This window comes from Tachypleus tridentatus, chromosome 3 (assembly GCF_004210375.1).
Source record: "Tachypleus tridentatus isolate NWPU-2018 chromosome 3, ASM421037v1, whole genome shotgun sequence".
Classification (NCBI taxonomy): Eukaryota; Metazoa; Arthropoda; class Merostomata; order Xiphosura; family Limulidae; genus Tachypleus; species Tachypleus tridentatus.
The window spans coordinates 111,591,063-111,615,747 of NC_134827.1; the positions used below are offsets into that span (position 1 = coordinate 111,591,063).

A 24,685-nucleotide genomic window follows, 5' to 3' on the forward strand; every position below is an offset into this window, starting at 1 on the left:
GTATCAGCATATTACAAAATATCCACCTTTTAGTTTCACCCAGCACAAGTTTCTTCTACCATTCGTTGGTCAGGAACTTCAACAACCTATAATAAAAATATCAAAATAAATATTTTGTGTACTGTCAGATCAACGTACCACGTTCAACAGCATGGTACATATAACATTGAAACTAATCCTACAAGTAACAAATTTAACAATAACGTTACTGCAACACTTAAGCTTTTTCCACAATTCAACATTCTGACTTTAATATTATTCACCTAACACTTATGAATAGCCAAAATATCACAAAGGTATCAATATCACAAAACACAATATCAATGATAATAATATCAAATGTTATAGACAAATCTCCAGGGCACTGACTACGTGAAAATAACAGTACATAGTCACTTAGTTATGAATGTATAATACAAATTATTGTTAACTTTACTTTTTAGTACTATTATTAGGCTTACTAGTTTTAATGCTTCAAATACATTAAAAGTTTAAGGCCGTCATATTTAAAAAGTGTAATACTAGAGGGAAGGCAGCTAGTCATCACCAATCACTGCTAATTCTTTGGCTACTCTTTTTACAAACAAAGTGTCTGATAACCGTCACATTAAAACTTCCTCACGGCTGAAAGGAGCAGAATGTTTTGTGCGAAAGCGATTCGAATCATGGATTACGAGTCGATAAGTTCAATTATCTAGTCATGCTGTACTATATTTGAAGAGTACAAGTCTTTCTGAGAAACCTCATCTGAGCTTCAGCGACATCTGGATGACTGAGGAGGAACTCTTCCACTTCCTGAGGATAGATGCTTTCTCCTCCTCTGTTGATCATGTCTTTAAATGTACCAACAATACTGATGTAGCCATCTTCATCCATCACAGCAATATCTCTGTGTCATATTGTATTATCAATATATAGAAATAATTTACATCTTCATCTGTCATGACGATATATTTGAGACATGTTTTAAACGTAGAATAACGTTGTAAGTTACATTTTAAATTTTATAATTTAGATATTGGATTGCAAGTCATCATTCTATCATGACCTAGAAACTTAAACTATCATACAGTGTAAGTGTATTAATATATAAAGTACTAGAGTACAAGTTTTATACTGAGCATGTGTATTATGATGTACGAGATCATTAGTATCATACTTTTCTTGTGTATTATGATATAATGTTCTAGAGTATAAGTATTTTACTATTCTTTGTATTAAAATGTGATGTATTAGAGTATAAGTATTATGATAATATATACTAGAATATAATTATCATGCTGTGTATGTGTATTAATATATAACATGTAATACACTAGAGTATTATTAATATACTGTGTATATGTATTATGATGTAATGTACTAGAATATTACTATCATACTGTGTATGTGTATTATGATGTAATGTACTGGAGTATAACTGTCATGCTGTGTATCTGTATTATTATATGATTTTATATCGTATGACTGCCATATAGTGTAAGTGTATTATGATATAATATTATGGAGTATAAGTACCACACTGTGTATGGGGAATAATAGTTAACGTACTGGAATGTATGTATCAGACTTTGTATGTATATATATCATGATATAATGTACTGTGGTATAACAACCACACTGTATGTGTATACACGGTGTCCCAGAAAAATGTATACACACTTTGAACGATTATAACTCACTCAAACTTTCTTTTTTTAAAGGTGCGTCTGATTTCAAGTAATGGTAGAAGCAAGACTAAGCTTTGTGAAAAGGAAATTCATCGTTAAGTTCTACTGGAAGTGTGAGAATGTAGCTGAAGTGAAATGGAACTGTTCAATTCGTCCATAAAGGGCATTCTGAAGATCGCGGTTGTCCACCAGTCCCACACGAGAAGCAGAACTATTTGAATGTGTCGACCGTTTTGCAAGAATATCAGTTAGGCAAACAGCCCGTGAGACAGGAATTCCAAAATCCATCGCACGTTCATTGGGAAAGTTTTATTCCGGCATTATTCCATATCCTCAATGAAGACGATCCTGATCGGAGAGTTGAATTTTGTGACCTGTGAAATCTGCAAAGGATGCACAGTTTCCAAAGAAGATTTCCCCCATGTTCACCAGACCTCGTACCTTTGGACTCTTTTCATGGGGACACGTCAAAGATAAGGTTTATAGCACAAAGCTACAACAGTCAATGAGCTGAGAGCAGCAGCGAATCAAAGTGCACCCAATACAAAATGAAGTGAAGTTTGCACCGTTATCTGGATTAGAATACCTGCGATAACTCGGAAGATTCTACACTTGTCTTCTTAAACTTCGATTATAAAACCTAGTTATATGTTAATAAACGTTGCATTTATAATCATTCAGAGTATGCATACATATTTTGGACACCCTGTATTATAATATAATGTAGTAGAATATAAGTATCATTCTTTTGTATTATGATATAATAATTGGAGAACAAGTACTATACTGCGTGTGTGTGTATTATAATATAATGTAGTAGAATATAAGTATCACCCTATTCTTTTGTATTATGATATAATAATTGGAGAACAAGTACTATACTGCGTGTGTGTGTATTATAATATAATGTAGTAGAATATAAGTATCATTCTTTTGTATTATGATATAATAATTGGAGAACAAGTACTATACTGCGTGTGTGTGTATTATAATATAATGTAGTAGAATATAAGTATCATCCTATTCTTTTGTATTATGATATAATAATTGGAGAACAAGTACTATACTGTGTGTGTGTATTATAATATAATGTAGTAGAATATAAGTATCATTCTTTTGTATTATGATATAATAATTGGAGAACAAGTACTATACTGCGTGTGTGTGTATTATAATATAATGTAGTAGAATATAAGTATCATCCTATTCTTTTGTATTATGATATAATAATTGGAGAACAAGTACTATACTGTGTGTGTGTGTATTATAATATAATGTAGTAGAATATAAGTATCATTCTTTTGTATTATGATATAATAATTGGAGAACAAGTACTATACTGCGTGTGTGTGTATTATAATATAATGTAGTAGAATATAAGTATCATTCTTTTGTATTATGATATAATAATTGGAGAACAAGTACTATACTGCGTGTGTGTGTATTATAATATAATGTAGTAGAATATAAGTATCATTCTTTTGTATTATGATATAATAATTGGAGAACAAGTACTATACTGCGTGTGCGTGTATCATAATATAATGTAGTAGAATATAAGTATCATTCTTTTGTATTAAGATATAATAATTGGAGAACAAGTACTATACTGCGTGTGTGTGTATTATAATATAATGTAGTAGAATATAAGTATCATTCTTTTGTATTATGATATAATAATTGGAGAACAAGTACTATACTGCGTGTGTGTGTATCATAATATAATGTAGTAGAATATAAGTATCATTCTTTTGTATTATGATATAATAATTGGAGAACAAGTACTATACTGCGTGAGTGTGTATTATAATATAATGTAGTAGAATATAAGTATCACCCTATTCTTTTGTATTATGATATAATAATTGGAGAACAAGTACTATACTGCGTGTGTGTGTATTATAATATAATGTAGTAGAATATAAGTATCATCCTATTCTTTTGTATTATGATATAATAATTGGAGAACAAGTACTATACTGCGTGTGTGTGTATTATAATATAATGTAGTAGAATATAAGTATCATTCTTTTGTATTATAATATAATGTAGTAGAATATAAGTATCATCCTATTCTTTTGTATTATGATATAATAATTGGAGAACAAGTACTATACTGCGTGTGTGTGTATTATAATATAATGTAGTAGAATATAAGTATCATTCTTTTGTATTATAATATAATGTAGTAGAATATAAGTATCATACTGTTTTTGTGTCTTAAATTATAATGTAGTTTGTTTGTTTGTTTTGGATTTCGCGCAAAGCTACTCGAGAGGTATCTGCGCTAGCCGTCCCTAATTTAGCAGTGTAAGACTAGAGGGAAGGCAGCTAGACATCACCACCCACCGCCAACTCTTGGGTTACTCTTTTACCAACGAATAGTGCGATTGACAGTCACATTATAACGCCCACACGGGTGAAAGGGCGAGCATATTTGATACGACTCTTGGCTATACTAGGCCTATAATGTAGTAGATTATAAATATCATGTTGTAGATGTGTTTTATGATATGGTGTACTGGAGAATTAGTATTATACTGTGTATTTGTATTAATATATAATTCACTAGATTATAATTATCACACTGTACAGGTGTATTGATACAAAATGTTCTACGGTATAATTACCGTACCGTGTATGTGCATTTTAATATAATGTAATACAGTATAAGTATCATACTGTCTATGGATTTTATCATATGCTATAATAGAGTATAACTATTGTACAGTGTATGTGTATTATTGCATAATAAACTCTGATATTATACCATATAGTGTATGTATATTATGATATGATTTTCGAGTATAACTACCATACTATATATGTGTAATAAGTTATAATATACTGGAATGTAAGTATCACACTGTGTCACATGTGATGTAGTGTGGTATATTACACAAAAGGTGTACGTGTTTTATGATATACTATCGTGGAGTATAAGTTCAATTCTGTGTGAATGTATTATGATTTATTGTTGAGGAGTATAAGTTGAATACTGTGTGTGTATTATAATATATTGTAACAGAGTACAAGTATTATACTAAGTATGTGTATTATGTTATAATGTTGTACAGTATATGTGTCATATTATTATTGTGAATTATGATATAAATTATTATACTGAATTATATGTACATAATTATTATGTAGTACATAATGTACTAGAGTAAAAGATTTATACTAAATATGTGCATTGTGATTTTATGTACCAGAGTTTAAGTATTATAATTAGTATGTTTATTATGATATGTAGTAGGGTATAAGTATTATATTGTGTGTGTGTATTACGATATAATATGCTAGAATATAAATATCATACTATTCCTGTGTATTATGATATAATGTACTGGACGAAATGTATCAATATACATATGCTTAATACGATATAATTTACTAGAATATAACTATCATACTTTTGATATGTATTATGACGTAATGTATTAGAGTGTAGTTTCCATACAGAGTATGTGAATTGTTACATAACGTACTAGAGTGTAAGTAACACACTGTATATGTGTATTATGATATAATGTTTGGATACAGTGATACAGTGTACTACAGTATAATTATTAAACTGTTTTTGTGTATTAATATACAATTTATTAGAGTATAAATAATAAACTGAGTATGGATATTGTGATATAATGTAATGTAGCATAAGTAAGATGCTATTTTAGTGTATTATTACAAAATGTACTAGAGTATACGTATTATATTGTCCATGTGTATTATGATATAAAATACTAGAGAGTAAGTATCATACTATTCCTTGGTATTATGATAGAAAGTACTTAAGAATTGCTATTATACTGTGTACGAGTATTATGAAGTAATGTAATAGAATATAAGTATTATACTGAATATGTGTATTATGATATAATGTACTAGAGCAGTGGTGTACAAACCTTTTGAGTTAGGAGCCACAAACAGACTTTTCGTAACCGTTGGGGGCCACAAAAAAGTGAAGATTAGTAAATTATCAGGCAACGTTTTGTAGAAGTCAAGCAAACTGTTTTCTCGGTAAATAGCACGCAGTTCATCAGATGCCTGGAGATCAGTAAGTTCGAGCTGATATTCTGCTAACAAGTCATCCACACTGAACGGATCAGCAAAAAGTTTCATCAACAATCTGCATTGGTCAAAGTCATGAAACCATGAGTTGAAGGATTGAATCAAGGTATCTAGCTTTCCAACATAAACTTGTGTATCAATGTCCTGATTCTTCTGTAGCTGTGACTGAAAAGTGGGAAAGTGCACAAAGTTGCCTGATGCTGTTTGCTGCCGGAACAACTGGAACTTTGTCCTGAAAGCTGAGACGTGATTTGCAAGCTGACAGACAAGTCGAATTTTGCCTGCAACTTCAAACTCAGATCATTCAGGTGTTGTATCATGTCGACCAGAAAGGTCAAATCAGCTTGCCATGCTGGATCAGTGATAAAAATCACTTCTGTGTTTATGTTCTTGCTTCTGAGGAATTATATCACCTCATCAATCAACTCTCAGAATCTTCTGAACATCTTCCCTCGACTCAGCCAGCGTACCTCACAGTGATACACAAGGTCACCATAGTCTGAATCAATTTCTTCAAGAAGACTTTGAAACTGACGGTGATTGAGCCCTCGTAATTTGATGAAATTAATGGTTTTCGTCACTAATGCCATCAGTGCCTGAAAACCAAGTTTTTTACTGCACAGGTTCTGTTAGTGAATAATACAGTGCAACTTCACCAACTGTTTGTTTTGCTTTCCTCGATGCTTCATTAACAGTGCTACCAGCCTGCTACTTTCTTCGGTCATGGCTGGTGCTCCATCAGTTGTCACACTTACCAGTTTCGTGAAATCCAATGAAACACTACTACACAGTCGTACTGTCTCCTCGAATAGAGCAGACCCAGTTGTCTGACCTTTCGGCATGTAATCCATGTCGATTAGTTCCTCTGTGATACCAAACGATGACGACACACCACGAACAAAAACTAGTTGCTGTGCTGTTGAACTGACGTCAGTCGACTCGTCTGCTGCTAAAGAGAAGTAGACAAAGTTGGCTGCTTTATTTGTAAGCTGCCTTGTCAAGTCTGCTGAGAGGTGTGAAATTCTTCGGTGAACTGTCATACGATTCAAAGCCACCGTCTGTAGCTTGCAAACTGCTTCTGGACATAACTTTTCCGATGCAGTAATCATGCATTGCTTGACAAAATCACCATCAGTGAACGGTCGGCCAGATTTCGCTATCATCAACGAAATATCGTAACTGACCTCACCTGCTGTACCTAAATCTGCTGACTGCTTTGAGAAAATGTTCTGCTGGTGATTCAGCGACCGCTGCAGAGATTCAATTCGAGCTTCGTTCATTACCGATAACGTTGTGGAAATCTTTATGCTTCGACTCATAATGACATTTTATATTGGATACCTTCGTCACTGCTACTGTCGAATGATACAGCAGACAAATCACGTTCTTCTGTTGTTGAACAAAATAGTATTGCGCAGTCCAATTTTCATAAAATTGCCGGTTTTCGTCGTCAACTTTTTTTTACGATTAGCTGCCAATTTTGTTACGAAATAATATCAAAATAGGGCTCGTAAGTAAATCTCGAAGAACAATTGGAACACGTGAGGTTTCGTAATTACGGAAATATTACGCCATTGCACCAATGGTTAAATGCCTATGCATTAACGAGATTTGTTTATTAAATTTTCTTTATTGCTCGACTCAAATATGTAATCATTCAGTGTCTAATCTATATGCAAAAACGGCTCGTTTGGGTTGAGAAAATATTTTACATAGAAGAGCGAACAACGTTTCGACCTTCTTCGGTCATCGTCAGGTTCACAAAGAAAGAGGTAACTGACCGGAAGCTGACCACATGTTTGAAAGGGGTTGTGTAACTGAGTGTCGGAATGTAGAGGGCGGTGTTAGATGTTTGAATATATAATTTTATTTATTTTATTATATTAATATAAGTATAAAGGCGTTCCTTTATATTGGTTTATTTTGGGGTTAAGTTGTTGTATAAGTAAGGCTTCTTTAATTTTGCGTTTGTATATGTTTGTTTCTTTATTTAGTATTTGAGTGTTTTCTATGGTTATGTTGTGTTTATTTGACTTGCAGTGTTCGAAAACGTGTGAAGGTGACTTTTTTATGTTCTTTGAATCTGGTTTCCATTTTTCTACTTGTTTCTCCAATATAGAAGTCGTGGCAGTTATCACATTGTATTTTATAAATAATGTTAGTGTGGTGTTTGTCAGTGTAGTTTTTACATAGTATAGACCTCAGTTTTGTGCCTGGTTTTTGAATAAATTTGGTATTAACTGGAATGTCATATTTTGTTACTAGTTTTTGCCAAATGTTGGTTATTTGTCTGCTGATGTCTGGAATATATAGTATATATAGTATGTTCGCTCTTCCATGTAAATTAATTTCTCAACCCAAACGAGCAGTTTTTGCATATAAATTTCTCAACAAGTGGGTTTCTCGACATCACTGTTTTTAAGAATGTTTAACCTTTAACACAGTCACACACTCTTTATTTTCCACTATGTCTACTATTATCATGAATATAGAATATACTTACAAACAACATCTATTATTATTTTTGTCGTCATGGTAACTGTTCTTTTTTCTTCACACAATATTTATTCACTTTCATTACATCAACAATTTGTCTTCATGTTTAAATAGAATAACCAACATTGAAGGTTTTTATTACAGACGTTCAACTCTCTTTTACAGAATCCAAATTCATATCAGTCATTCTTGAGTTCTAGCAATACGCTAACGTGACAACACATATTTTTTATCCATATTCTTTTATTCTTATCACGAGTGTTCTTCTCGTTTCTCCAATGTATGTATCGTTCCAGGAACACGGAATTTCATAGATGACGTTTTTCAAATTTTCATTGGTTGGTCGCTGTTTGTTTTTTACCAGAATGGACCTTAACGTATTGTAGGATTTCCACAGACTTGTAGGTTGAATTTCTTGGCTGTACATTTGAGTTTTTCACTGAAATGTTGCAGGTATGGTTGGTAAATTGTGGTAGTGGTGGTAACATTCTGATATTTTCTTTCTGTCGTGGTCTTCAGGGAGATTTGATGAAGGATGAGGTGCAATCATTCTGTTTAAAACTCTCGCGACAAGAACATAAAGATAGAACAAGACTCATGAAAACACAAAAATCAGCCATTGCATTGTACGTGACGTCAATTGGACATAGAATAAACTGGGATAAAACTGGAATCACTGACCCAGATAAATTCTGGAAGACAAGAAAAATCAAAGAATCATTTCATATTAACACTATGAAACCTTCACCAAAGAGAGATTCCGGATTACAGGTGAGTAGTCTGTGCCTGCAATAGGTTGAAGGTACAGGAATTCTTTCCTGCAATCAGAAACACAGATAATCTAACCCACCACGCTATCCACAATCCACCAAGGCACAATAAAACACCGACAACACCTACATAAACACTGATTTGAAAACGAAAAGCGGAAGTCTTTCGAAACGTCATCCTCTACACTTATGTCTTCACAAGAGGCAAAGTTTCATCAAGATTATGGTAATCATGAAACTATATGAAATAATACTGAAAGAGTAAAACAAATTCATTATAATTATGAAACCATATAAAATAAAACTTCAAGAGTAAAACAAAGCTCTGGGAATCATGAAACACTATAAAATAATACTGGAACAATAGAACAAAGTTACGGTAATGATGAAACACTATAAAATAATACATCAATTAAAAACACAAATACATGTAGAATAATGAACGTTCAGATTTTTCTATTGTTATTATTTTATTTCATATTCACAAGATAAACAAACAATAAAAAATATTAACCTTCACTAAAGTGTACAACATGTTTAAATGTTTTAAAATAAAAGCATCGTTATTCTATTTTTATTAACAATTTACAATATTTTATTTGCTAAAATTGTTTGTTAATTTTTTATATAATTTATATTATTTTACACTTTTAGGTATTTCTTGATTTTTTATCTTGAAGTTAATAATTAAATTTCTATTCTAAACATCAGTTATAAAAAATAAATTTAACCTAATTCAACAAACATTCTTTGTAGAGATATGAGACAAATTCAAACACTGATCATCTCTCTGGAGTTTCATCAGTTCCATATAATATAAAGAAATAATTTATTATGTAAAATACATTACTGCATTGTATCTGCCACTAAAAAAAAGGTAAACTGATTAAACCCACCGTATTCTAAGGACCTTCTCAGAATCTTCGTACAAACTTGTTCTGATATGAACTTCAAGTAGTTGTAGCACCTGGTTTTTGACTAGTTAGAACATTAGGGCTACGTTTAGTGTTACTTTGTAACTAATAGATATATGGTATCAGTAATCAGTGATGTAGAATTTCAACCATTTCTTGGAAAACTTCGTCATAGGAATCACCACTATCTTTCCTTCCCCACAGAATGTATACGGAACAACAGAAAATAGTCCGGCAAGTTGTTCAACACGTCCAGGAGAAAGACCGGAAAAGAAATACCACACAGTTGGAACACCACTTGACCATGTTGAGGTAAGTGTAGGATATTAGAGCACATGCTGTAGTTGTAATGAATATATTAGGTAATATCATGTAAGATGTACCACAAATTATACAAAGTAAGGTTGTAGTTAGTGTATTATGTACATTAACCATGTGAAGTGTACCATAAATTATACAAAGTAAGGTTGTAGTTAGTGTATTATGTACATTAACCATGCAAGGTGTACCATAGTAAGAGTTCACATGTTCATGCTAAACGTGTGTTGTACTTTTACAATCTTTAAATATGTTCTCAGCTTAAAATAGTGAACATTGATGGACGAATAGTTCCGGTCAACAAAGAAGGAGAACTTTGTACACGTGATCGTTAATCGTTCTTGGAATACTGGGGTGACAAGGAACAAACTGGTCAAGTTTTTGATGATGCACGTTGGTATCACACTGGGTAAGATATAAATAACTAGGATTTGTCCACTTCATGTCCACTCTGATCCTTCAACTTTCTTCTTGTAACTGTTATTATCGGCTAGGAAGGTTTTTCGATTGTTTTCTAAAAGAGAACATCTTGTCCGCGTTCGGAATTCATTTATTAATCCGGTTAAGTTTGCTCAAAGATACGGTTCCTGATGAGCCTAACTGCACAAATACAGTTCAACATAAATTTCAGGTCTAATAGTACATACGAATAACTCACTTATAAACATATATGAATAACGTTAGGGTTAGTCGATCGTTACAAGACAAATAAACTGAGTAATTGAAATACAGACAAATAGACATCATAACAATCACTATCTAACTAACTGAGTGACACTGAACTAACTCTGTTCTCTTATTCTGTTGTAGTACTTTAAGTTTCTAGGTCATGATATAAAGAAGACCTTGAACCTGACGATGACCGAATAAGGTCGAAACGTTGTTCGCTCTTCTATGTAAAATATTTTCTCAACCCAAACGAGCCGTTTTTGCATATAAATGACACAGAAATATTGCTGTGATGGATGAAGATGGCTACTTCAGTATTGTTGGTACATTTAAAGACATGATCAACAGAGGAGGAGAATGCATCTATCCTCAGGAAGTGGAAGAGTTCCTCCTCAGTCATTCAGATGTCGTTGAAGATCAGGTGAGATTTCTCAGATGGGCTTGTACTCTTCAAATTTTAGAGTCCGACATTACTAGATGGTTGAAGTTACCGACTTGTAATCCGCGATTCGAATTGCTTTCGCCCCAAACATTCTGCTCCTTTCAGCCGTGAGGACGTTATAATGTGACAGATATCCGACTCTTTGTTGGTAAAAAGAGTAGCCAAAGAGTTGGCAGTGATTGATGATGATTAGCTGTCTTACCTCTAGTATTACCTCTTTCGCAAAATTCAAATTTTGTTTTTGGTCATTTAACATGACGGCCTTAATCTTTTAATGTATTTGAAGCATTAAAACAAGTAAGCCTAATAATAATACTAAAAAGTAATGTTAACAATAATTTGTATTATACATTCATAACTAAGTGACTATGTACTGTTATTTTCACGTAGTCAGTGCCCTGGAGATTTTCTATAGCATCTGATATTATTATTATTGATATTGTATTTTGTGATATTGATACCGTTTGGGATATCTATAAGTGTTACGTGAATCATGTTATTTAAAGTCAGAATGTTGAATTGTGAGAAAAGTTTAAGAGTTGCACTAACATGTTTGTTAAATTTGTTACTTAAAGGACTAGTTTCGAAGTTACATGTACCATGCTGTTAAACGTTGTACGTTGGTTTCATAGTACATATAATATTTATTTTAATATTTTTATTTCAGGTTGTTGGAGTTCCAGACCAACGAATTGGAGAAGCTTGTGCTTGGGTGAAACTAAAAGGTGGATCAGTGTAACAGAAACGGAACTTCGAGAATATTGCAAGGTGAATGTTAGTATTGTATTAATAAGTATCAAATTGATCACTTTCAGTCCATTGTTTTCAACATTCTAATTAAGAAATAGAATCACTATTCGTTTACATCACACTGGGATTCCTGTTCGTCCATTTTTAGAATTGGATCGTGTTAGTGTGTAATCTGTCCGTTGTCAGAAGCCCGGGTAGTCCTCTTGAATGTCATGATTGCTGATAGTTTAAGATATTTTTATTACGTGAGGTCGAAATTATCAAAATTAAATATATCTGATAGAGTTGATGAGAAACAGTGAACTAGTTTCAGATTAAATCCTACGTATTAGTAAATAGACATATATATGTCCATTAGACGTCGGATATTTGTTAATATAATATCAAAGATTAACTATCAGCTCACCTTACTAACATGCTTAGTAGAACAACTTATTTTATGGACATACACACTAAAAGACATCAGTTAGCAAACTGTTTTGTACTATGTTATTACGTGAGGGGAAATAAGTGTTTTATATTAAATACTTGAGGGTAATGGTGTCCATGAATTAGAATCAGAGGGTGTGTTGTTAGGGTGTTTCAACATGTTATCATTGTTTATATTGTTCTTTACCTTACCTTCTACTTTAATCTGACCTGGATTCAACATTATAATGCATTTTGTTTTTTACCTTACATTTTACTTTTAATTTGGTCTGGTTTCAACATTCTGAGATGTTTTACTTTATGTTACCCGCTACATGTAATCTGACCAGGTTTAAACATTATAATCTATATTGTCTTTACCTTACCTGCTACTTTTAATCTGGCCTGGTTTGGATGATATAATCTCTGGTACAACAGAACACAACTGTTGGAAGTAATCTTGTTTTCTGAAAGACTCTCCTGCAATCAGTGCTTTACAAGAGGTATAGAAAGGTAGAACAGTTTGTTCATGTCTTCAAGTGTTTCGATTTTATACATAAAACGTACTTTAATTTAGTAAAATGTTGAAAACAATGTAGAAAGTTAATATATAGTATTTTATTAGTAAACAAAGTGTATATTTATAAACACACAAATATATCCTGAGTTTTCTTTTAATCAACCATATGAATCGTGATATACACACAAAAAAGAGTTCATGATGATCCGTTCACGTATATTTTTGTTTTAATCAAATAAAAACTGGATATATATAGCTACTGTTTCTAGTATGTGCTTCACATGACACTTTAAGATTGCAAAAGTTTCCCATTATGGTATCGTGAATTCTGCTGTGTGGTCAAATGAAGTGAATAGTATGCTGACTTTATTATTTAATTAAAATATTGTTATTTCTCTTTACGATATAAATCAAGGCGAATCAAAATTTGTCGATACCAAATATATTTTTTGTAAAGTTATTTTATAGGTGATTCCAGCGAGTACACGGAAGAAAGTAAAAGATGTGGCTCAGTTAAGTCTATTTAGTTGAGGGAGTGCATGCAAATGTTGGGACAAATCACAAAGATTTTTCACTGAAGGGAGGTTAGTTGGTAAGTATATACCTGTAGTGAAATAAAAAAGATATGGGAGAGCCACATACGATAAGCTTCAGATGTTTGAAAACATGTTCAAATATTACACACACGTTTTTATTGTTACATGTACATTCTGGTACATAAATATTAATAAATACATATATGTAGTTTTTAAACTGTTAATCTGTATTAGTTTTAATAATTGTAAAGTACATATATATATTCCAAAAGTTTTCAAAATTCTGACTGATTATTGTTTTAACTATATTGAGTGTATTTAGCACGGTCATGAACTACGGAAACATCTAAGAAAAATATGCAAATTAACATTAACATTAAATAAGACTGCCAAAAATAAAAAATGTAAAAACAGATATTTTTAATTATATTTATTTATCCTAGTAAATATCTGGTCATAACATGGAGGAAAATATGTAAAACAATAATATTAAATATATTTTAATCAGATACCACCTTACAAAATTGTAGTCTTGTCATAATATTTTTCTGACACAAACAGACCTTGATCAGACTATTTACTGCTAGTAGAGATTGTGTAAGTTTCCATCTTGGTTGTGAGTAGTTGAACTTTCGGTTGACATGTCGTCAAGGCTGTACGAATTATCTCCGTCAGGTGTTGATTTGTCAGGATGGAACGATGTTTCATCTTCACAAACTTCATTACAAAGTACAGTGATTCACAGCAGCATAAGACACAAAGGTTTACCTTCTTGTAATGACTGAGTAACACATTACAGATAAGACACAAAGGTTTACCTTCTGTAATGGCGAAAGCAAAATGCTCTTTCTCTCTGGCTTGAAGCTTTTGTTTTTATCTTCATACTTTCGTTTCTCACAATTTGATGACGCCATATTACTTCACTAAATTTTCGCAGACACTTCTAAAAAATTAAAGTGAAAGGAAACAATAAACTCCCACTTGCACAACGCAACCAAACTCTACAGCGCCCACTTGCACAACACAACCAAACTCTACAGTGCCCACTATCACAACAACACTTCGCTAAGTTTACCGCCCGCAACACAGTCACACTTTTTCCTGACTTTTTCACATGTCTGTATATACCACAACGTACTGATGCAGGTATTAAATAACCTTTATCTATTGATTAATGACGTCCATGTACGCTGTGAAATATAATTAAAACCTATTAACATAATATTACATCTAAATATTGATATCCATGTAATTCAACGCTTCTTTTAAGACTTTAAAACAATTATAAAAGAATTGATACATGGGAATTTTTCATATGTATAAATACACAGATACACTTGGAATTATGTTATCCGTATTGGTATTTGAACAACACAACATACTATATAAGTGTTTATATTTGTATAAAAACACACAGGAAGTGTTGGTATCTGTATAACAAAATATACAATAAAAGTGTCATTATCTGTATAAACACAATAGACACCGGAAGTGTTGGTATCTACATAACACAACAAAAAATAAAAGTGTTAATATTTATATAAACACAACACACACTCGAATAACTAATATCTATCTGAACAAAATAAAAACTTAAAATGTTAGTATCTGCAAGGGATAACATACAATAAAAGTATCAATATCTATACAAGCACAACACACATTAGAAACGTTAATACGTATATAATCATGTCTACACAGCAGATCACCTCTGTACTAACCTGCAGTGTGCAGTCCTTAAAGCTCCAGAGAACGTAGAAATGATATTATATTTACGTAATGTCGAAGTTACGGCACGTTAATAAATTTCTGTTTACACATTATTTATAATTCATAATCCTTTCGATTTAGTTCTGTCCTACTTTTTGTGTTTAAATTTATCAAAATTAAATATATCTGACTGAGCTGATGAGAAACAGTGACTGGTTTGATATAAAATCCTATGTAGTAGTAAACATATATTCATATATATGTCCATTAGACGTCGGATATTTGTTAATATAACATCAAATATTAACTTTCACCTCATCTTACTAACATGCTTACTAGAACAACTTATTTTATGGACATACACACTAAAAGACGTCAGTTAGCAAACTGTTTTGTAATATGCTGATACGTGAGGGGGCATAAGTGTTATATATTAAATACCTGAGAGTAATGGTGTCCAGAAACTAGAATCAGAGGGTGTGTTGCTAGGGTGTCTTAATATGTCATCATTGTATAAGATAACATTAAAACATTTTGGTAATTTGTGGACATTATTTCATATGGAACTTTAGTTAGAGTACATTTCTTGAATACTGTCCACAAATGAATTATTCACGTTTCTAACACGGTATATGTATGAATCTAATATAATTCCTTTTATGTAAGTAAAACCACAAACTAAATGAGATATTTACTATCAAAATTTCGATGTACCTAAACTATTAATATAAATATCATGGTTTATAAAACACCAGATCAGCTTCCATACAACTTCTGTACACAATGTCAATATTACAATAACAATTAATGCCGGTCAGTACTCCACTATAGAAATGACTGCAATGTTGTTTTCATTAGCTGACACTAATGTTGATAAACACGATGAATTATGTTTACTGTACGTCTTGTAGCCCTCTATACTTCTCTCCAAATGAATATTTATTACAAAGAAGTTTTTATATTTTCTGAAGAACTATATTTAACAGATTTAAATAAAAATAATCTATTGATTTTTTATTTAGATGTGACTCACTGAAAGAAACACGTTAACACTTGTTTATTACTCATATCTGTATAATAGAAACAGTACAGAATATTATGGTTAACATTACAAATGTTTATGTTATGGTAAGTTTCATGATAATACATTTACAACCTGGTCATTTCATACACCTTAGGTTTTCTCTCATTGTTTCTTTTATTTTATATTTCACTATTTTTCCTGTCGACGTTTTTGGAAAGTCTTCAACCAACACGATGTACCGAGGAATTTTAAAGTTACTGATCTGAAAGAAGAAACAATATTCATTATTTAACAGATATACTTGTAAGGTTGTTAAAAATAGAGGACAAAAGTCATGACGAAACAATATAAGTCAAACAATAAAAGTCTACGATGAGAAAATACAAATCAAACGTGACAGTTCATGACGAAAGAACATAAGATAAGTAGAAACGTTTCTAGACAATACTTAGTATGTTTACTGTAGCTCAGAATAAGACATGTGTGAGAAGATCATTATACGTACATATTTTTTTTTAAATCTTGTAGTCCAGGAAGCTTTTTGTTGAATACCAGAACTCATCAATTTTTAGTTCTATTGGTTCCTAATATCTTTAGGTGCTTCAAATTATTATTCTGTTTGTACATAATCTAAATGTTATTTCCCTTAATGAACGTTTTACCTCGATGTCTATTTGTACAACCTCAATCTATCCCAGTTGCCAATTTCTGTGTGGTTGTTTTTTAATAACATATTACAGATGTTACATGACAAACAAGAGTGTATAAAAGTAAGCTTGATAAAACAACAACTGTTGACATTTAGAACTTTATGTGAAAATTATTTAAAAAAATTAAACTCAGTGTTTGCCGAAAGTACGGCTCTTTCTTGGATATAAAGTAACAAAATAATCAATCCACATCCTTTACTGATTTAGCATTGTAAAGTAGTCTATCCCATGAGGGAAATCCCCACAGTCGCTTTAACGAGCTACATAGGTATTTAGCCTCAGACCTGGTGGTTCTAGTTATATACTCCTCAAAAAAAGAAACGCAAAAGGCAAAATTTGAGACCAATTGTTAACAAGTTTATTCCGGGTAGTTCTGTATGACATGCGTGAAACTTTGCACATTCACTGCTGAACATCCAAAGTCTGAAAAGGTGAAGTCCACGCTCACTAGGTGAAGTTTAACATCACTCAACTTCAATAACGAGTATTTCCCCCCGTGAGCATCAATAACTGCTTTGCATCTCCTGCCCATGGAAGCGTTGAGATGAAGAATCACATCCTGTGGAATGGCTGTCCACTCAGCCTGCAAAGCTACTGCAAGCTGAGGTAGAGTACGCGATTGAGGTTGTCGCCGTCGCAGACGTCGGTCCAACTCTTCCCAAGGATGTTCGATGGGGTTTAAATCTGGTGATCTGGAGGGCCAGGTAAGAACGTTGATGTTGTGGTGTCTCAAGAAGACAGTGGTGAGTCGGGTTGTGTGAGGACGGGCGTTGTCATGTTGAAAACGTCGTTGTCGTTCACCATGATGGGTTGCACATGGGGCCTAAGAATCTCGTAGGGGTTGCGTACGGTCTGATCGGATATCCTACGCAGCCCTGCTATGGTTGAGGCAGTAGACGTTGCAGTGGTGGTCCTATCCCGAAGGTGACGTAACCGGATGTACCGATCTTGTGCGGGCGTGGTCACACGAGGTCTGCCAGATCGTGGACGGTCACACGTTGATCCATGTTGTTGGTGACGATTTCATAGCCTTGTGATGGTGCTTGGGTGGACATTCACAGCTCTGGCAACATGTGATCGAGATTTGCCTGCCTTAAACAACCAATGGCGTTGTTGCGTTGTACTTCAGTCAGTTTTGGAGTAACTGTATTGCGTGTCGGTGGCTTAACGCTGAGCTATGAAAACCGAGAACCCGTCACTTTTATAGGGAATTTGCACATCTTGCACTTGCAGAACATGCAGATCTCTCAAACAAATGTATTGGACACGAATGCGTTTTGGCGAAAAATCCGATGTTTTCCTCCGTTTTCAAAGTGCACAACTTTTATTGTCATTTAGGTCTGACAATCAGTGCCTTAACATGTGTAACATCACATACTCTGAGCTTGTAACGTTATTACATATATTTCTCTTTAAAATAACAAAAATATCCCTTTTGCGTTTGTTTTTTTGAAGAGTATATTTTAGTGCTAACAAAAAATTTACTAAAAGGTCACCTTCCCCTTCTGTGTTGTAGTGGTTAAGAAACATTATAGAGGTGACAGCTAACTGATGTCCAAGTATCAAGTGTAGATAACTCCTTATCAGTGTAGTACTAGGACTATCACCATGAGCCACATCCTGGGATTATTGTAAACAAACCTTGACGAGCATCATCCAAGTCGCACTAGAACCATGAACTTTAGTAATCGCAGTGTAATCCATTTTTTAGACCAGTAAAATCTCACCTAACCCACTTAACGAACACTTATGGTATCATGGTCTGTATTATTATCTGTCCATACTGCACCCATGTGGCGTGCTGTTTACGACGTACTCACCTGATGTCATATGAACACCGTGTTCAGCTGGTGTTATATTAGCACTTTACCTAACTGATGATATATTAACATAAACTCAACTAAAGTGGTTAAAAAATCCGAATTCAACTGGTGTTATATCAACACAATACTTACTTTTCCCTTGCAATATTCCCGAAGTTCCGTTTCTGTTACCGTTGATCCACCTTTTAGTTTCACCCAAGCACAAGCTTCTTCTCCCATTCGTTGGTCTGGAACTCCAACAACCTAAAATAAATATATTAAAATAAATATTATGTATACTGTCAGATTAACGTGCAACGTTTTATAGCATGGTACACGTTACATTGAATCTAGTCCTATAAAGTAACAAATTTAACAGTAACGTTAATGCAACTCTTAAACGTTTTCCACAATTCAACATTCTGAGTTTAATAACGTAATTCACGTAACACTTATCAATACCGAAAACGACACAAAGGACGGTATTAATATCACAAAATACAATATCAATGATAATAATATCAGATGATATAGAAAATCTCCAGGGCTTTGACTACGTGAAAATAACAGTACATAGTTATGAATGTATAATACAAATTATTGTTAACTGTACTTTTTACTATTATTATTAGGCTTACCAGTTTTAATGCTTCAAACACATGAAAAGTTTAAGGCCGTCATATTTAAAAAGTGTAATACTAGAGGGAAGGCAGCTAGTCATCACCAATCACTGCCAACTCTTTGGCTACTCTTTTTACCAAGAAAGTGTCAGATAACCGTCACATTATAACTTCCTCACGGCTGAAAGGAGCAGAATGTTTGGGGCGAAAGCGATTCGAATCGCGGATTACGAGTCGATAACTTCAATCATCTAGTCATGCTGGTCTCTAAAATTTGAAGAGTACAAGTCTTTCTGAGAAATCTCATCTGAGCTTCAGCGACATCTGGAAGACTGAGGAGGAACTCTTCCACTTCCTGAGGATAGATGCATTCTCCTCCTCTGTTGATCATGTCTTTAAATGTACCAACAATACTGAAGTAGCCATCTTCATCCATCACAGCAATATCTCTGTGTCATATTGTATTATTAATATATAGAAACAATTAACACCCTCATCTGTCATGACGATATATTTGAGACATATATTTTAAACATAGAATTATTTATACCGTTGTAAGTTACATTTTAAATTTTATAATTTAGATATTGGATTGCAAGTCATCATTCTATCATTAGTACAGAGTTAGTTCAGTGTCACTCAGTAGTTAGATAATGATTGTTATGGTGTTTATTTGTCGACATTTCAATTACTCGGTATATTTGTCTTATAGCGATCGACTAACACTAACGTTATTCATATATGTTTATAAGTGAGTTATTTGTACAAACTATTAGACCTGAAATTTATGTTGAAATGTATTTGTGAAGCTTGGCCTATCAGAAAACTTATCTTTGAGCAAACTTAACAGGATAAATAAATGAATTCCGGACGCGGACAAGATGTTCTCTTTTAGAAAACAATCCAAAAACCAGTAACAGTTCCTAGCCGGCAATAACAGATACAAGAAGAAAGTTGAAGGATCAGAGTGGACATGAAGTGGACAAATCCTAGTTATTTATATCTTACCCAGTGTGATACCAACGTGCATTATCAAAGACTTGAACAGTTAGTTCCTTGTCACCCCAGTATCCCAAGAACGATAAATGATCACGTGTACACAGTTCTCCTTCTTTGTTGACGGAAATTATTCGTCCATCATTGTCCACTATTTTAACCTGAGAACAAATTTAAAGTTTGTAAAAATATAACACACCTTTACCATGAACATGTGAACTCTTACTATGGTACACCTTGCATGGTTAATGTTCATAATACACTAACTACAACCTTACTGTATATAATTTGTGGTACATCTTACATGGTTAATGTTTATAATACACTAACTACAACCTTACTGTGTGTAATTTATGGTACACCTTACATGGTTAATGTACATAATACACTAACTACAATCTTACTTTATATAATTTGTGGTACATCTTACATGATATTACCTAATATATTCATTACAACTATAGCATGTGCTCTGATATCCTTCACTTACCTCAACATGGTCAAGTGGTGTTCGAACTGTGTGGTTTTTCTTTTCCGGTGTTTCTCCTGGACGTGTTGAACAACTTGCCGGTCTATTTTCTGTTGTTCCGTATACATTCTGTGGGGAAGAAAAGATAGTGGTGATTCCTATGACGAAGTTTTCCAAGAAATGGTTGAAATTCTACATCACTGATTACTGATACCATATATCTATTAGTTACAAGGTAACACTAAATGTAGCGTTAATTTTCCAATTACTCAAAAACCAGGTGCTACAACTGCTTGAAGTTCATATCAGAACAAGTTTGTACGAAGATTCTGAGAAGGTCCTTTGAAAACAATGGGTTTAATCAGTTTACCTTTCCTAGTGACAGATACAATACATTAATGTATTTTACTGAATGAATAATTTCTTTAAATTATATGGAACTGATGAAACTCTAGAAAGACGATCAGTGTTTGAACTTGTCTCATATCTCTACAAAGAATGTTTGTTTAATTAGGTTAAATTTATTCTTTATAACTGATGTTTAGAATAGAAATTTAATTATTAACTTCAAGGTAAGAAATCAAGAAATACCTAAAAGTGTAAAATAATAAATTTATTTTAACAAACAATTTTAGCAAATAAAATATTGTAAATTGTTAATAAAAATAGAATAACGATGCTTTTATTTTAAAACATTTAAACATGTTGTTCACTTTAGTGAAGGTTAATATTTTCTATTGTTTGTTTATCTTGTGAATATGAAATAAAATAATAACGATAGAAAAATCTGAACGTTCGTTATTCTACATGTATTTGTGTTTTTAATCAATGTATTATTTTACAGTGTTTCATGATTGCCATAACTTTGTTCTATTGTTCCAGTAATATTTTAATTTATTTCATGATTACAATAGTCTTGTTTTACTCTTCCAGTATTATTTTATATTGCTTCATGATTACCTGTTTTGCCCTTCAAGTATTATTTTATAATGTTTTATGACTACCAAAACCTTTTCCAGTGTTAATTAATAATGTTTCATGAATACCATATATTTGTTTTACTCTTCCAGTATTATATTATAATCTTTCTTGATTAACGTAACTTTATTTTAATATTCCAGTATTATTTTGTATTATTTTATGAATACCGTATCCTCGTTTCACTTTTCTTGTATTATTTTATATTATTTTATGATTACCGTATCCTAGTTTCACTCTTCCTGTATTATTTTATACAATTTCATAATTACCATAACTGTGTTTTATTATTTAAATATTACTTTATATAGTTTCATGAGTTCCATAACTTTGTTTTATCTTCCACTATTATTTTATATAGTTTCATGATTACCATAACTTTGCTTTACTCTTTCATGATTATTTGATATTGTTTCATGATATTGATTTTTATATTTACTATAACTTTATTTTAGTCTCTCAGTACTATTTTATATTACTTACCTTCACCTTTTTGTACTTTTTCGAGTATTGTATCTTATAATTTCAGGCTTACCTTCACCATGATTTACTCTTACAATACTATTTTACTTTTAATTAATAATTATCATAAATTTGTCCTACTCTTTCAAGGTTATTTTAACATTTCATGGTATCATGGTTACAATAACACTGTTTACTTTCTCAGTATATTTTGATATTGTTTTTCTTTCCAATATTACTTAATAATTTGTCATGATTACCATAACCATGATTTACTTTTGACTATTATTTTATAATGTTTAATGATTACTATAACTTTGTTTTACAGGAAGAGTCCTGTAATATTTTATATAATTTCATTATCACCATATCCTGTCTTACCCTTTCAGTATCATTTCATATTATTTCATGATTACCATAACTTTTCCCTCTTACAGTACTATTTAAATTTTTTAATGATTGTCATAACTTTTTTTTACTCTTCCAGTATTTTTATTTATATAGTTTCATGATTACCATAACCTTCTTTTACTCTTTCAGTATTATTTTTTTATTTTTTTCATAATTACCATAACTTTGTTTTACTCTTCTTGTAATATTTTATATAGTTTTCTGATTACCATAATTGTTTTTATTTTCCAATATTATTTTGTATAGTTTCATGATAACCATAATCTTGGCTTACCCTTCCAATGTTAGTTTATATAATATTATGATTACATAACCATGTTTTACTTTTCAAGTATTATTTTTTCATGATTGCCAATAGTGGTATTATTTTTTATTGTTTCACGATTACCATATTTTTGTTTTACTCTTGCAGTATCATTTTATACAATTTCAAATCCCTTATTTCCTTCTTATAAATTATTTCTTTACGTTTTCTCTACCATGACATTTATAGCTACATTTTCGTTTTTCTTCCAATAATTATAGTGCTTGTAATTTTTCATATATTTACCATTAGAGACGGACATCGTAAAATGAACATGGTCTAATCGCACAGTAGAGAGAAATGAACTTTAGTTTATGTTGTTGGGGTTTGTTTCATGTTTTAGTTTTAATTTTTGATACAAAGCGATGTTTAACACATTTATTCGTTTTGTAATTCTATTTTTAAACTTTTGTGTTTATTAATAATGAATAACAATAACCATTGTTGTCTTAACAGAGTTCTGTTAAATAAATTGTTTATTTTAACATTCTAAACGTAACTGAATTAACCATTCTATAAATATTTTCCATCAGTAAGTAAACTGTAAAACAATGGACTCTTAATTGTTTATAAACTTACAATGAGGTTTGTTACACCTAACTTCTGTTCTATATCCTTCCACAGCTCTACGGAACATGGAAACTCTCCAATAAGTGCTGAAAGTAACACAGTTGTCACAAGTAAGTAATAATCTGTATGTAATTACGAAATTATGTGATCATAGAGTTTAATTGTTTATTAAAGGATGGTAAAACTAAAGCAATAAATAAGCTATGGGAAATGTTTACTTTATCTCACACAAGTTTTCAAGAAAGGAATAAGTCGAAACTTTGTAGTATCCATTTCAAAACTGTGTGTAAGGATACAAGTAAGAAGGTAGCCGAATTACCAAATTCATCTGCAACTAATGAACAAGTGGTTTTAGTTTTGTTATTTATGCTCAAGGAATTTTGATATTTTATTACACGATATTTAACAACTTGATTGTAACAGAGAATATTATGACAAATTACATTAAAACTGATTATAAGAATGAATCTTCGCCTCAGACTCCGACTTTTTAGTTTAACTGTAAACTTCCTAGAGTTAGTGCTCCACTGGCACTCGTCAATTTAATATAAACAATTGTGGGTGGTAGTGATAGTCAAAGTTCCAAAGGGTAGCGTAGAGCACACTAAGAGAATGTGAGAACAATAGTCCAGAGTCAAGCATCACGAAAACACTTTTCTGCCAGATCTGGTTAAAAACAATGAAAAGATTAACAGCTATAGCACATCTCCATGCACATGTCATTGTGATGTTAAAAAACAAAACACTAAATTATCTTTATGAGAAGAAGGTTTCCTAACCTCCGTGGATCCTGTTCTGAGTTGCGTGGGTAGGTCTCTTTCAACAGAGAGAGATTACAGCGAATTAGAGCGTGATGAATAATCGTGCTATAGCTTGGGATCGAAGAAAATAGCCCCGAGCAGAACAAAAAAGCCGAAGACGAAGGAAGTGAAGCCACACAGTCACTGGAAAAGATGGGGGAATGAGATTAAGGCATATTGTTAACTTCCTAGCAATAAGAGACAAATCACCCTTCACATGTTTGTCAAACGACTCTGTTAAAAACACAGAAGGATCTGTAAT

The 24,685-nt window shown here is 32.2% G+C and overlaps 1 protein-coding gene and 1 long non-coding RNA gene across 5 annotated transcripts in view; one reads left to right on the forward strand and one right to left on the reverse strand.

The window, feature by feature from the left end:
• The window catches only part of LOC143247766 (medium-chain acyl-CoA ligase ACSF2, mitochondrial-like), a 71,323-nt gene that overhangs the window by 45,318 nt on the left and 1,320 nt on the right, over nt 1-24,685 (reverse strand). Inside the window, exons 2-7 of one of the 4 annotated variants that reach the window (XM_076496218.1) lie at nt 23,633-23,709; nt 20,920-21,027; nt 20,442-20,590; nt 18,967-19,077; nt 16,434-16,563; nt 13,498-14,510 (exon numbers count right to left, since the gene is read on the reverse strand). In XM_076496218.1, the coding sequence (XP_076352333.1) occupies nt 19,026-19,077; nt 20,442-20,590; nt 20,920-21,027; nt 23,633-23,709 (386 nt within the window). In that variant the 3' untranslated portion in view covers nt 13,498-14,510; nt 16,434-16,563; nt 18,967-19,025. Of the gene's footprint in view, nt 1-13,497; nt 14,511-16,319; nt 16,564-18,966; nt 19,078-19,451; nt 20,591-20,919; nt 21,028-23,632; nt 23,710-24,685 lie in introns of those variants that run through there. The other 3 variants (XM_076496217.1, XM_076496220.1, XM_076496219.1) reach the window with 3 other exon arrangements.
• Nucleotides 9,923-13,157, forward strand: LOC143247770 (uncharacterized). The gene is made up of 3 exons (XR_013026708.1): nt 9,923-10,236; nt 10,503-10,651; nt 12,021-13,157. It is a non-coding gene; the product is annotated as an uncharacterized LOC143247770 (long non-coding RNA).